The 15,825-nt window shown below is 40.5% G+C and overlaps 1 protein-coding gene across 6 annotated transcripts in view; it reads left to right on the forward strand.

Annotated features, from left to right (window-relative positions):
• Positions 1–14,714, forward strand: part of anks1aa (ankyrin repeat and sterile alpha motif domain containing 1Aa) — a 68,695-nt gene extending 53,981 nt beyond the window's left edge. For 3 of the 6 annotated variants that reach the window (XM_014981692.2, XM_014981698.2, XM_014981696.2), the window contains 11 exons: positions 1,128–1,243; positions 6,377–6,475; positions 7,115–7,261; positions 7,684–7,791; positions 8,518–8,688; positions 8,782–8,916; positions 9,005–9,076; positions 9,190–9,276; positions 9,352–9,489; positions 10,294–10,476; positions 11,640–14,714. In XM_014981692.2, the coding sequence (XP_014837178.2) occupies positions 1,128–1,243; positions 6,377–6,475; positions 7,115–7,261; positions 7,684–7,791; positions 8,518–8,688; positions 8,782–8,916; positions 9,005–9,076; positions 9,190–9,276; positions 9,352–9,489; positions 10,294–10,476; positions 11,640–11,756 (1,373 nt within the window). In that variant the 3' untranslated portion in view covers positions 11,757–14,714. The remainder of the gene's footprint in view (positions 1–1,127; positions 1,244–6,376; positions 6,476–7,114; positions 7,262–7,683; positions 7,792–8,517; positions 8,689–8,781; positions 8,917–9,004; positions 9,077–9,189; positions 9,277–9,351; positions 9,490–10,293; positions 10,477–11,639) is intronic. The other 3 variants (XM_014981693.2, XM_014981697.2, XM_014981695.2) reach the window with 2 other exon arrangements.
• Positions 14,715–15,825: the final 1,111 nt, after the last annotated feature.

Here is a 15,825-nt window from a genome sequence, read left to right on the forward strand (position 1 = left end):
GGCAGGACAACGGACAGACTACACTTCGGCATGAAGGATTGAACAGTGTGCTCTGCAGTACAGAGGAGTTTAAAGGACGGCTGTTTCCCTCTTGGACTTTTGTCTTTAGCCCTGTTGTCCATAAAAGAGTTGTTTTATTGCGAACAACCTGTTTTCTGTTCTTCGACAAACTTCTGGAGGAACCAAATGAGGATCAAGTGTTTTGATGTGGGAATCCCATCTGGCGGCGCGTTGGATCTGCTGCAGATCTGAAGAGTGGAAAATAGGCTTTTAACTGTGCATCATATGCGGAAATGTTGTTATAGTAGCCTATGTTGCTTATTTGTCATGTTTTGCGGTTTTTTTTGTCCTGTGAAAGGTGAGACTTAAGTCTTATGTGCATTTTAAGTGTTGGGAAACCAGATCTTCTGTGATTGGGATATTTATTGTGATGAAGTAGAGCACATTATTTTATTGGGAGGATAAGAGACAGTCCTCTGCCTTTGCACTGGGTGTCTGCTCCCAGTTCAGGCTGCTGACAGCTGTCACTGTGGCGCTGCTTTGTGATCAATCTCAGCTCATTGCAGGCATGTCTCAGGTTTCTCTTGTTACTTCTTCTTCTATTCTCTTTTATTTTTATGCATCCGCCCACGGAAATTCATGGATTATCTCTTTGGTAGGCTGAAGATGTGAACAAAGGATGGACCTGTAATTCAACCACCTAATAAGCAACTTTCCACTTTCCTGAAACAAAACACCTTCACTGGATTTGCGTTCACTCAACTTATGAACTCAAAGCAAGTCTGGAGCTTCAGGATCTCGCTTTAGAAATATTTTAAGCTGTTCCCTACAAAACCACAGCTGGGGACCTTGTGTCTGTCTGCTAAGACTCTGTACTATTTTTATTTTCCCCCTTCGCCCCTTGCAGGGGGCATTTTAATCCATCTTGGCTAACTGTGGCTCGCCCCCCGCTGCCCGGCGGGGGATGACACCCTCTCCTCGCAGGACGCTGTCTCCGCCGGCCTCTTGCTGCTTGTGCGCTCGGCTCTGCTGGCCGAGAATTATGTGGCAATGCCACGTCTCTTCCTCAGAGTGCCGCTGCTACCGGCTGAAAGGTTTCTCTCTGCTGAAGCGCTTTCCACTGTCAGCAGGTGCTGCAGGCCGGCTGCTGGACCAGCCCGTGGGGGACTGGCTGGAGCACGTGGGGCTGCCGCAGTACGAGAGCAAACTGCTGCTGAACGGCTTTGATGACCTCCACTACATGGTGAGTCTTTATAGTGACACTGGTACATTTTGTGTTTTTTAAACATTTCTACTACCTTTCAGTTTTTCTCTTATTCCAGAAAAACCTCCAAATTGTGCATTAATCCTAATGAAGCTTGCTTTAGATGGAACAAGGTCCAAGTAACTTGATCAGAAATGTGATTACCTCATTTTTGTGTGTGTTGTTGGAGCAACAGCAGGTTATTTGTTTTTAATGATGGGTTTTGTCCATAATTCAGTTTTGCAATTACATGATCTATTATGAAATTTATCTTATGGCTGCAGTTTGACTTAAATGTCAGAGTATCTCCTTTCTTGTGCTATAAGCTGATGATCCACACGTGTCCTAAATGAGCAGCGCTTACAAAAAATATAATATACCTTGAACAAGTGGTACATACTCCTAACTAAGAGGTTAGTTGCACTACTAACCCTAAAACACTAATGATAAACATCAGTTGCACTCACCCTAAAGTGCGAAATTGGTACATAGTGGAAGTAGACATTAAAGTGTTAATTTTATCCAGGTAGATGCTAACCATGTGTCAATGATATAACATGCTCGTGGTTCAGGTTGTCAAGTTTAAGACGGGGTTATCGTAACGCCACATGGGCCAATTTTCATCATCTGAGAGCAGAGCATGGTGCAGCTGCAAAATGAGCTTCAGAGACCAACAAGACAGATTGAAGAATCTGTTAACAGAGCAACTATTTGTCAAGTCTGGCATTTATGCAAGGTGGGCAAGAAGAAAGCCATTGTTGGGAGAAATGTGCATTTACCACAAGTCGTTTAGGGACATAAAGTTTTGGTAGAAGGTTGCGAGCCAATTTCAGAGTAAGAAGTTAGAAACTCTGCTTCTGTCAGATTTTTCGCCTTTGTTTGGCCTTGACTCGGGTATGTCCAGCAGTTTCAGTCAGTCTGTCCAGAGCTCATGAGGCTGATGTCATGTCCTCTCACTCAGAACTGACTGTAAAAAAAAAAAAAAAGCAGTTTGGAGAGTGATCAACGGGTAGCTGTTGCTTTACCGACGCACTTCTCCGGCCTGTGGTGTGCAATGCCACTGTGAGTTAGCTCAGGTGCTGTTGGGAGTAACGAGGACAGGCGGAGGAGGGGACAAGGGACCCAGCTGGTGACGAAGAGTTAGAGACAAAACAAACAAACTCTGAAATAGACGCAGTAAAAGCACATTCGCTTTAGCACCAGCAGGGATCTGTTTTCATCCTGCTCAGCGAGAAATCATCATACACAGACGGCTTAATCGAGTTTGGCAAACAAGTTCCATAAATCTTCAATTCAATAAGCACCGGAGAGCAGGAAACACTATACATCTGACAAAGAAATATTTGCTAATTGAGAATTTTCTGCTGTTATTTATACACAGAAGTGTGCAGTGATCACTGATGTATGTCTCAGCCACCTTCATGTTTTACGTAACGCAAGATTTATTTATTTTTATCCTTTTTAATGTTGATATAAGTCTGTGTTGAAGCCTCTGATGTTTCTCCCTGGGTTTTAATCGTACTGCGGGTTTAAGTAGCTCACACCCGTCTTCCTCAGCCTCGAATCCCCTCCTTTTCAGAGCAGAGAGCTAAAAAAAGACAATTCTGTTTCTGTTTTTGATCAGCTTTGGAGACCACCAGTTGTCCTAAAATCTGTCCCATATGTAAAGGAAAACTCCAACCTTTATATTCTGTTTAAATCAAGTTGAAAATAAATGTTTCTTGGTTAATTCATGTCTGCTGTACCTGGTGTCTAATTAAATAGTCTTTACTCCTCCACTTGGTCCACTGTGATGTCAGTCCTGCCCTCCAGGCTCAAGATTTGGATCAATAGGAGCACTGATTGTGTTGTGTTCTGCTCCTGAAGCCTATTAGATGCTTTTTATCGACTGCTGGAGAAATGTCCTGCCCAAAAACGGCTCCCCTAACAGCCAGGGTGCAAGTAATGCTCAGAAACAGAAAGATCCTGTTCTTTCCGAATGATCTTTCCTTCTGGCTTCCATGCTTGCGTTCTTCACTCCCCTCCTTCCTCCCTTCATTCCAACTTTCTGGTTGTTGTACAAAAATTTGTCGTAAATTCATAGTGAACTTGTGTATTATAATATGAATATAAATGAACATAAATAGCTATGAACTCTGTAAACATGAGTCTGTAAAACTGTGGAATATTTAACAAAATATGTAGGAAATCTTAATTTCTGGTGGATTATGGGCTTGAGCCAAGCTTCTTTTGTGTCCAGAGATTTTTTTATTTTTTTACGGTCAGATTGAAGAGAGGAAATTTTCTTTGAACATGAAATTTAGTAGCAAAGTCTTCTTTAGTGGAAGCTTGTTTTTAATCTGACAGTTGCTCAGAGGCTACAACAAGCGTCAAATCCCACGACATTGGTTAATTTTTTTTCCAATTCAACAGTTTTTCTATCTTTGCCATCTTTCGGTATTTGTACACTGCCATGAAAAAACATCCCAATCGTTTTCACAGAATTTTATCAATGTCGAGAAACCCTGCAGAAAAATTAAAGTAATGGTTCCATATATTAACATTTAAATGAATGTGAGTTGATTGATTCTTCTGTTGTCTGTTATGATATTTTAATATATAGTTAAGCAAATATGCAGATTTGTTTGACCAGTCACGACTTCCTCAGCTTCTTTCTTCAGGTCTGAATAGTTTGATCGCAGCAGTTTAGCAGGACACACTGAGATTATCAGTATTACTGGCTGGATGTCCTTTAGATGGTCTGAATAATCTGTGCTCCTGATTGCCCAGTATGAATTCAGAGCACTTCTTGTCCAGTGGGAAGTCTGTGGCCTTTCTCTGGATAAGCGACGGAGGGAAAGAGGAGCATTTGAAAGAAAGTAGTGCAGTGATAGAGGAATAGTCAAGTTTCTGGTGATTTCTCCCTTTGTCATTTTGTCATTTTGTTCTTTTGTGATTGTTTTTTTTTGGGGTGGGGGGGGGTGCTTTTCAAACCAAAGACCTTCATGCACCTTTTGCACCAACCATACACAATAAGAGCTGGTAAAGAGGCGACTAGACCTAGAGCCACAATTAAATTTTTGAAGAAAAAAAAACAAACAAAACAAAACAAAAAAAAACTAGTTTACACAAGTATGGAGTGAATATCTTTAAAAAAATGCAGTTTTTGTTTGGTGATTCTACCCAGTTGGTACCACAAATGTATCCCCACTGCATCACCCAGTTTATGAAAGCTTTTTAGCTTACGGAACAAAAACAAACATTTTTATGTTAATATCACTCCAAAAATGATTTTTCTAATGTTTCTCCATCACTGGTAGCACTGCTAAATCTTTTCTTCTGTCCAGCAGCACCTTGACGAAAAATTGTATTTTAAATAGAAACATGGAAACCATGCTTTATGGAAACTAGCACATCTGACGGAAAGACATCCATGCATGCGTTCAGATGATTCTTTAAGCCCCAGCGTCATAAATCGTATACTTTCTTTTTAAAATCCCACAACTCAAAAAAAATAGTTTGTGCAAGCTCTCGCCACAGTACCCACAATTAAAAAGATATATCCATCTAAATGCAGCAACTACCCAGTAGAAAATAAAAATCTGAACGCTCCCCGGGAAATATGTGAAGTCGGTGTATATCTCTCTCTCTCCGTGAAGCTGTTTAGCAGTTCATCTTCTGAGGCTTTAATGCAGTCATCCATACTCTGTAAAAGTGCTATTATCCACTGAGCTTCCCACAATCCTCAGCAGGAAAGGCTGCGCTCAGAGGCTGCTAGGAGATGATCGTTATGACGTCAGCGGAGTGTCGGGTATTAATAGAACAAAGATATCGCGTCCTAATGTGAGCTTGGAGTGCTATTGCTATTGTAAAATAGTTCAGTTTTACTTATTTAGCACTCCTCCTTTTTTTCCCATCTAAAAATTCCATTAATTGTTATTATATAAATTAAACAGGACATATTACTGCTTAAAGTTGTGATTCCACATGTATCCTGACACTAATGCTCTACAGCAGGGATGTCCAACTCCAGTCGTCGAGGGTCAGTGTTCTGCCACTTTTTGATGTGTCCCAAGCCCAGCACACCTGAATCAAGGACTGAAATGACCTAATTATGTCAATCAGGTGTGCTGACAGGGACGCAGCTTGCTGCAGGAACATCGGCCCTTGAGGACTGGAGTTTGACGCCTGTGTCTCCGGGTTTTTACACTGACGGATTGGACAGTCAAACGCCTTGTTTACATCTGCAGCCTCTGCATGGAAAACAGGTCCTCGGGTTCGACCTCTCCTCCGTCCCGTTAGTGCTGAGCAAGTCTGAGCACGAAAGGATTAACCCGAGGCACATACTGAAAAGTCAGCCTCGTGGATACTGAGGCGTCGCAATTTTGTCCCCGATACAGCAGCCGCGGGGAACGTTTTGATACTTTTAACAGATGAGATTTAGTTGCTGACCTTGTCGATGTGCAGCCTGCAAGGTGTACTTGCAGTTCTTGCTGACTACTTGCTGGCCGGTTTGAGCGAGATTACTCCATAAAGACTTATTTGTTTTACTGCAGATCCGTGAAATTAGCAAACAGGGCAGTAAAACAAACGACGTCCACTCCTTCTTGGCATGCGTTTTGATCTGAGTGTTAGCTCTGGCTACCAGGCGTCGGCTGTTTTGCTCCTCCGTCTCATATTGCTGACCTCTCTGCATCACAGACATTGATTTATGGATCTTTTCTGCTTTATCTACCACACTGTCTCCAAGGTGATATTTCATGTGACTAAGACCAGCTTGACCATAACTCATTACGTCCTAATCAGTCCAGTCCTTAAGTATTGTTAGGTCTCATTTAAGTGCTCCCCTTTCAACAGTCTAAGGAGAATATCACTCAGTCATGGCCGACCTTTTCTTGCAATGCTGCGTATCTGGAATCGATACTAACTCACCAGCAAAGTCTTTTCTCAGGGAATATTAGTCTTGGCTATATTTAACCTTTGATAAAAGCAGCCTGTTTGGGATTAAAAACAGATGATTAGGTTATAGATTTCTAAACTGGATTATTCTTTGAGAGGTCGCATGGTTTTCCTCAAAGTCCTCCTAAGAGTTTCTTTAGTAGTCACTATTCCCGTTATTGGCAATAACGGCTGTGCTTGTGTTCTGTTCTGCAGGGGAACAACGTGATGGAGGACCAAGACTTGAGGGAGATTGGGATCACAGATCCGAGCCACAGGAAGAAGATCCTGCATGCAGCACGCTCCTTACCAAAGGTGACGGAATCCTCACCCCGACTTCATTAGTTATTTTAGCATAATGAGACTCCATGCTAATGGAAGATGCACATTTTTCCTTGACACTAAAGCACATTGCAGATTTGAGAAATAGTCATTATAGCTATGCACTTTAATTAGACTCGTGTGAATTTTTAGTAATATTTATATATATTTTCTGTAACTCCTATACATGTCCAATAGCACTGTCTCAATCAAGCAATGTACAAATACAGGTACCTTTTTTTTATTTGAATTTAAAATTTCTGCATAAAACATTGAAGTCTTTGAAGTCTTTTTACATCAGCTTTTTATCTCAAATGTTTTCCATTTAATTTCTTACTGGGTTTATTATGCAGAGCACCTGCTGGCATGAATCTAGATGCCAACACTTTAAAAAAAAAAGAGTGTTTAGCTTTGAATTGTTAGTTTCCAGTTGCCATTGCACCACTGCTGACTCTCAATGAACTGATTTTCACACTGCTGCAGCATTTTTCCCAAAATGTTTGTTATTCTATTAGAGAGTGTCATTTACACTTGTGCCCAATTATTAGGCATTGATAGAAATTGGTGACAATTACTAATTACTTATTCACTTCACTGGCATCATCATCATTCTCCTGTATTCTCCTTCCGCAGGTGAAAGCCCTGGGATGTGACGGCAGCAGCTCCCTCTCTGCCTGGCTGGAGAATCTGGGTCTGCACGAGTACCTGCCCAACTTCCTATCCAGCGGCTACCGCAGCCTGGACTGTGTGAAAAACCTTTGGGAGCTGGAGATCGTCAATGTGAGTCACATTGACGCAGGTAGACTGTGCAGAGTATCAGACGGTGAAATTACTTTCCAAGAGTGTCGCACAGAAGTGGAGTTGTCAGTTTAAACTCTGAAGGTGAACACTCGGATGTAGAGAGGATGTTTTTAGCGCGTCACTTTTAGGAGGTGACGAGATTTCCTTTTGGAGGAGGAAGTCTCCTCCAAAAGAGGAGATCTTGGAGGACCTACAACAGGAGTTGTAGGTCCAACTTCTGAGAGAAGCAGTCATGTCTTTGGTTTGCAGTAACGTCTGTGGATTATTCCTAGACTTCCAACAAACTGTTTCACAGTTAGTACTTGGATGACTCCACAGATGACCTTTTAAACGAGTGATGTTTTTCTAAAGTTTGTGTCTTCAGTAGATGATGTCCCACTTTTTTTTTTTTTTCTCTGCAGGTGCTTAAGATTACTTTGCTTGGTCACAGGAAACGCATCATAGCCTCCTTAGCTGAAAGGCCTTATGAGGAGCCTCCTGTCAAACCTCCTCGGTTGTCTCAGATCAGGGTGAGAACATGCAAAGTTGCGCATTATGTGGTCTGATGTAAATGTTTTAATGTACAGATATGGAAAATACATTGACAACTCCAATACAATACAACATTTATCATAAATCACTCTATTCTACCAGAATAATCATGCAACTTAATCATTTTTTTCCCCCAAGTAATACTATTAATTACAGCGTCTATGTACTTTTAATGTATAACATGAACATGTTGACATATTGGGAGATTTTAAATTAAAGTTTTGTCAAATGTACCAGAAAAAAAAAAGTAAATCAATTGGCACTGGTCCTTTCAGCTTGATAATGATCCAAAACACATGGCAGGAATGGTTCAAAAGAGCCAGAATCAACCTTCTTCCTCAGGTTCGCAACCTAAATCCTGGAGAAAAACTTTAGGGAGAGCAAAGAAATGAGACAATAAGACAGAACCCTGGATTTCTTTAGGGATTCTAATATTTTGCAATCTTTGCAAACTGGATTTTGTTTCCCCCCACTGACTTCATGCACCCAAATTAAAGTTCAGGTTTTTCAAAGTGATGTTATGCTACTAAGATTAAAAAAATAATAATTATATATATATGTGTGTAAAGTTGCTTTTTAAGCAACTTTACAATTGGTGAAAACAAAGTTATCTGCATCAATATGCATGTTGCAAAGAAATAAAAGTTTTTATCTTATTTAACTAAGTGCTAGGTGATAAACTCTGTGTGACCTTTTCTCTGCAGTGTCAGGACCTGCCAGGATCCCAGACCTCGTCTCCTCTCAGTCACGTGGAGCCCTACAGCGGCCGCTCCATGGACCCGCTGCTGCCCGCAGCAGAGCCGGGCAGGAAAAAAGCACCAGAAACGGATTATGACGTCGCCCAAAGATATCAAAGCGGAAGGCAAAAGCCTCAGGTATGAGCTGACGTCTCTGGGATGTGGTGGGTATGGTTGCCATCTTCCAGGCTTCTGTGTTGATTTTTTTAATTAATTTTTTTGTTGTCTCAGGAGCGATATGAAGAAATTCATCAGGAGCCTCGACTGACCTTACGACCTCCGAGTCTAGCAGCATATGCCCCCGTCCAGAACTGGCACCACCAGCCTGAGAAACTCATATTTGAATTTTGCGCCTATGAAGCTAGTGTACGCTAATACCTTTCTCATTCTGACTTCTCGTTTGCTGCTTTTGTTATAAATGATCAGCAACCTCGTATCTCCTGCTCATTTGCAGTATCTTGGTTCTATGCTGATTAAAGATCTGAGGGGTATTGAATCCACGCAGGATGCTTGTGCCAAAATGCGGGTATGTAATAAGACTTTCAAACATCGGGAGACGATAAAGAAACGTATATTCACGATCAGTCAATAGTAAATCAGCTTTGTGTGTTTATATGCCTGCGCTTGCCTTTTCTCTAGAGATCCACAGAACAAATGAGAAAAATCCCAACTATCGTTCTGTCGATCACTTACAAGGGCGTGAAGTTTATAGACGCAGCAAACAAGGTAACTAAGATTCAGGTCACGTACTGGTTGCATTTCTTTCATAAATGTCATGAATATATATTCCTTTTGCTGCAGAACATCATCGCAGAGCACGAGATCCGTAACATATCATGTGCAGCCCAGGATCCAGAGGACCTGTGTACGTTTGCCTACATCACTAAAGACCTGCAGACCAGCCACCATTACTGCCATGTCTTCAGCACAATAGACGTGGTACGTCAACACACTGATCCATATCTGAAGGTTAATGCATATAGACTGTTTTTTTATAATTAAACAAGACTGAAGGGAAATAGAATCTGAATAATTGGGTCATTTTCTGAATGTGACCTAATCAGCTTGTGGAGTAACTACTGCATTAACTGCAAAACCCAATTTCAGGAAAGCGAATGTCAGCAATAATCGTCTCTTTAAGGTAATTGTTGATGTCTTTCTGCTTTGGCATATGTGTTAACACATCTAATAGCTGCCAATATCCCCAGCTTTTATACAGGTGATCGAGTAAGTAGGTGTGTTGATTGGTGCCATTTGACAGCTGTAGCTATAGAAAAAGTTCTTCATGTTTATTAGATAAATACTGAAATGATGTAATTTTTTGTATGTTTTATACACTCCAGGTCAGATTTAAATAATTGTTGATCCTGTTAAAGGCTATAACATTTTATTACACTATTATGGAAAAAATGATTTAATTTGTATTTGTCAGAGAGTAATAGTAATATTATCAAACCTCTGCAATTTTTGAATTAAAATTTTGTTTGATGTTGAAAACTATAAAATGTCTTTGTATTTAGTTACAGTTTAGTAGTAGACTTTGGGCACCAATAAGCTTAAAGTGATCATGAATATGAAACCAGTTGTTTACTTTTAGCTTGAAATGTTACTCCTAATTTAGTAGGTTTTTATTGTTACTTTTTGAGCTGCACTACTGTAAAAAAAAAAAACAAAACAAAACAAAAAAAAAGGATTCAGTTTGTAAAATAAAAACTGACTCTTTGATTTTGTGTCTCTGCTTAGAGCCTGACCTATGAGATTATCCTGACGCTGGGCCAGGCGTTTGAGGTGGCCTATCAGCTGGCTCTGCAGGCCCAGAGGACCAAACAGCATCAGGGTCTCCCTGCAGGACGCAGCTCAGACGTCAATGAATCCAAGTCCAGTCGACCTGTGCCCAAGCCGCGAGGGAGTGTTCGGAAGTCGGGGGTGAGTGGGACAAAAAAAAAAACAACAGAAAAAAAACTGATTCCAAATGCAGATACACTGAAGAGGTGATACATATGCAATCATAAATATCTTAAGTTTCTATAACTGTTGCACAGGCACCACCTACAGGTCTCTCCTGTCGCTGCATCCAGCCTGTCCATCTTGTTCCATCTCTCAGTATTCCTCTCTATTATTTATCTTTGCTGCCCCCTAGTGAACATCTAACAGTAAGACGATCTATCTGGACTATACTAGACATATTACCCACCAGTCACATGTATACTTTTGTTATTAGATGCTTTTATTTGCATAGATGACTTAATATTACAATGTTTTAAATTAAGCTCAAAGGTTCCATGCAGCTTTGGGAACGGTAGTGAGACAACAGCCACGATTGAGAGCACAACAATTCAAGAGAGCCAGTCATAGTCATTTATAGGGTGGGGTTTCTCAGAGAAGCCATGTTGCATAATGACACATTACTGGCTGTTTGATTGTAGTTGATCTGAAGTTTCAGCATACTTATCCAGGGTTTAAGATGGGCAGCTGCTGCCAGTTGAAAATAAAGGCGGATCTGAATGAGTCAAAACAAGTTAAATAAGTCGAGTAGATTCAGATGATGACTAAGAAACTTAATTGCAATGAGATTGTGTTTGACTGACCAACACAAAGTACTGCTTGACTGTGAAGTGAATAGAGAATAATTTGCAGTTTTCCATGTGTGATACTTTCGCCAGATTCTATTCAAAAATGCTTTATTGTTTCCAAATGAAAATTAAATAAAATAAGAGATGAGTGATAGTGTCATCTGTGGTGAAAAATGTTAACACTGCACATAACCCCGAATTCACCATCCCCACATTGAAACATGACGGTGGCAGCATCATGCAGAGGGAGCGCTTTTCTGTTGCCAAGACAGAAAAGCTGCGTGATGAAAGAAAACATGATGGAAAGTTAAGAGGTGTATGTTCCTCCAGGGCATTTACTCTAAACATACAGCACCATTTTCAATGGAAGAAAAAAAGAGAAGAAATGACATTCCTTCAATAGAAATCCACAGCAGATTATGTGATCACTCACTTCAACATGTTAACACACTTTTATACAGACAGATTCAGTTGTGAAGTGAAGATTGTAACGTTTTCTCTCCTCTGTGCTCACAGGGAGACGTACTGGACCAAGAAGGGGAGTCGCAGCCCCACACCGCTGCCACGTGGCTCGTGGATCCAAAGGAATCTAAACGCTCAATCAGCACTAAGTATGAGACCACCATTTTCTAACCGGACCCCCGTTCTCCTCCTCCTCCTCCTCCTTCCTTGGCCTGGCTGTTCCTACTTCCCTCCTCCTGTGTGCCTTTCACTGTGACTCAGCCCTTTCCTTTGCGCTGGACGTCCACTTCCCCTCACCTCCTGACGACACAGCCTGTGACAGCTAACCAGCCTCTGTTGCTCCTTCTCCAAGTTGAACCTTCACCACTTCTACATTGATTGTTATCGCAATCACTCAACAAGTCTGGCACTAACATATTCTCCTTTAACTCACCGCTTCCCTTTTCTTTTCCCCTTCGACTGCAAATGTACTGTTTTCCTCTCGGTGATGAGCTCTTTCTTTCCCGCTGCATCAGGCGACGGCAGCTCTGAAGCTTTTTCGCTCTGATCTTTCCATCTTTTGACTTCACTGAGTGCTGAGAAAAATCTGAGAACCCACCCGCTGTGCTCATCCCATTCCTGGATGGATGTTTCCGGAAGAAAACTGTGGATCTGCTCTCCTAACTCTATGCATCCATCAGGCTTTAGCAGGCTGCTCCTCTTTCAGGGGAGTGCGAGTGTTTGGGAGGTTTATTACTATTAGCCGCTTGCTTAAAGCCACGCTGAGTTCTTGTAGCACTGTGAGGAGCTCATTTAGAGGGGATTTGTTCTTAGAAAGAGGACTTGACACAGCAAAAAGTCCAAATCAACGTGCCTTGCAGAAGTGTTGACCTCATGCAATTGTTTTTTTTCCACATTTTAAGTTGCAAAAACAAACTTCAATGTTTTTTTATTGTGCATTTATTTGTTAAAAACCAATATAGAGTTGTGCATAACTGATCAGAGGTAGCATGTTTTTAATTTTTTTCCTATTTACAATCTGAAAAGAGTTGCATGTGTATGCATTAAGATTTTATATTGTAGCTCAAACTCAGATTGGATGAACTCCATCTATGAATTTTTCTTTGATATGCCATTTGCTGTGTCCCCTATGTTGCTTCTAAGTAGAACTTAATAAAAGTTGTCTATTTAACATTATCCTCCCACCTGGGCTGTGTACCTCTCCAACTCCTCCAAAGTTACAACTGACTTCCTGTCACTTTAGATTAGCTCTAACAAGCTTTCCTGTACCTCCAAAATAAAAGGAGGTACAGGAAATGATGCTAGTTGAGAAAAAGTCTATAGAAGGCGTTGGGCGTTGAGGTTTTAAGATGACCATATTTTAAACTTGTGTGTGAATACTTTTGCAAGGTACTGTATATTTGGACTGTTATGCTCTAATTTGTCTAATCAGAGCAAAAGGGTGCAGCCAGACGATTTTTCTACAGTGAACTGACAGTAATTAAGCACTTTTACCTTTTTTTTTTGTATAAAAATAACAGCATTTCCTCTGTGTAGCTCTCCCTTCTTTTCTTCTTTTCACAACAAATGCCTTCAGTATTCATCCTGTCTGCATTGCCTTTCTGTAATATTGCCAATGATACTTGTTGAATACATTGCTGCTGGAAAAAAAGTTACGCATTACATAAAGGGAGGAACAGTTTGTGTGAACATGTGTTTTCTGTTTTCACTCCATTTTAATCATCTTACATTGTGTGCATGTGTCTGCGTGCCCCTCCCTCCTCTCTTAGCTGAATGTCGCTGCTCCTCCCATTAAGCGAGACGGGACGGGAATGAACCCTGTTGCATGATGGGGATGAGCTGGCGGTTTTTTTTTTTGTGTGTGTTTTTTGATCGAAAAGTGATGAGCAGCAGCTCATCGCGTCATCAGTCCGATCATGCTCGCAGCACGCATGGAGACCCGAAGACAAAGACGAGGCTCTGCTCCTTTTCGTCTGACCTCTCCACACATCTTCCTGCCCATCAGAGTGTGGCAGTGTCCCTGCTCTCCATGCATTCACAAGCTGTAGCCTCCCTCACAGAGACTTGGTGTTCACTGTTTGAGAAAACATACCTGTGTGCTCCGATGCAGAAATCTGTAGCGAAAGGAGAAGTGGCACAAGTGAGAATATTGATCTTTTTTTTTCTTTTTTTTTTTGAGAGAGAGAGAGTGAGACCTCACACTGTACGCACAGACTACCCTTTGTGTTCAGATATCGGAGCTTCTCTCCATAACCATCAGCCTAGTATATTCCTGCATGGGAGAAACATTTTAACCAACACTACAAAGACATTTCTCAATGAAATCCCACTTTTATTTGATTTGATTCTTATTTTGTTGGTTTTATTCATGTTATGGAACTGATAGTGTCCTAATGCTGGAACTGGATCATGACTGGCGCACTCACCTTTTTCCTTCCCCCATTGTTTAATTTAATCTTACCAAGATTATTCATCAAAACCTGCCATGCAGGCTGGTACGACTTTTTATTTTTTAAGCTGCAGAACAGAACAATAGGGTACAACATGTTTTTCCAGGTAACTCCCTGTACGTTGACTGTTAATGGTACTATTGGGTGCATCAGTGTGAGTCTGGGTACTTAACGGTTTAACTGTGGTATGTGTGGCGACACACTGGTGCGCCCTCTTCAGCATCCCGGTGTGGGCACCTTTTAGCCATTGGCCTGATCCAGTGCTGCTTTTGCACATTGCCAAGGATCAGGAGACTTTTTTTTTTTTTTTTTGGAACTAATCTGATATGTTGAGAATGGAAATGTACATGATTCTAGAGCAGTCTGTATTTTGATACTTGAATGATTTTGGCTTTTATAGTTATCTATATATATATGTGTATGTATGTGTATATGTATGTATGTATGTACGTATATAATTTTTGATGTTTTTGTCAAAGCAAAGGACTATGTCTTATAAACTAAAACATATCGTGAATAAATACCCTGTGATTTAAAAAGAAAAAAGGCTGAGGAATTGACTCAGAGGGACCTCAATTCATAAAAAAAAAAAAAAGATTGTAAATAATCTTGGGCTTCCAGTCTTTTTTATAGTTATTTTTCATAACTGTAAAACTAATAAATGTTGGGATTAGAATAATTTCCTTCGTTGAATCTTTTTTTTTTTTGCTATTTTTTGTTTTTGTAAGCTCTTATACTGCTATCATCTGTGCACGCTCATGCTGTTGACATTCATACATACAGTGGAATTTAAAAAGTCTACACAGAATGTCAATTTTCTATAATCTCATTATACATAATGATATATTTCAAGCCAGTATTTCTTTGTAATTTTACTTTGTTTTATTATAGAATGTTTTACAATAGCTTTTTTTTTCATCCTGAGTACAGATACCAGCTTAGACTGATCATGTTTTGACCCACTGTTTGGTTAAAACTACCTACCTTCTTTCTCAACAGCATATTGGTTAAACACGTAACCCAACTAGTTTTTCTGTGTCGACATGGTTTGGTCAAATCAATTTGTTCAGGTTGACTTGGGTAACTCTGCCTCCAAACAACTTCTGTCATTCCTGAAGCAAACAAAGCCTGCTGTGATTTCACAACCAAAGCATTATTACAAGGTTTACTATACATTGTTTTCCATTTTCCTTCTCATTACTCTGTGTTATGAATATGTTCAAGCTGAAAGCATTCCTGTTTACGTGCCCTACATTTATATTTTTGTCAGCTGTAAATAATTTCAAATATTCAAGCCGTCATTCCAGCTGTTGTTAAATGAGTCAACGGGAGAAAATTACTGCAGCAAAGAATTTACTTCAGCTGAGAACTATGAAGCCTTCCTACAATTATTTTTAAGTGAAGAGTAGCTGCGTGAGAGCAGAAGCGTCACTGATTGCTGAAAGTTTCTGCCATGTTCTAAAAGTGACCAGTTTATATTCATCTCATCTAAAATGGCCTACTAGTTTAATTCTGCTCGTGAAGTTATGTAGCTGCGAACTTGGCAGGTAAAGGACCTGATAATTCTGTCAAATGATGTTAACAGTGCTTCTTTATTCTGAAAAGTAAAATGTAGTGCCATTGGCCTGCAATAAAAAAGAACTCGAGGGGAAAAGGGCAGAGGAGGGTGGTGATTTCAATTTACATAGTCACAAACATGTGGTGCTATTCCTGGAAAAATAAACCTACTCACAGGTACTTCTGCTTTTGGAATAAGGTCTTACATGTACGCTGTGACACTCAACCAGCTA

This window comes from Poecilia mexicana, unplaced genomic scaffold (genome assembly GCF_051168715.1).
Source record: "Poecilia mexicana isolate PSO_F unplaced genomic scaffold, ASM5116871v1 scaffold_7, whole genome shotgun sequence".
Lineage (NCBI taxonomy): Eukaryota > Metazoa > Chordata > Actinopteri > Cyprinodontiformes > Poeciliidae > Poecilia > Poecilia mexicana.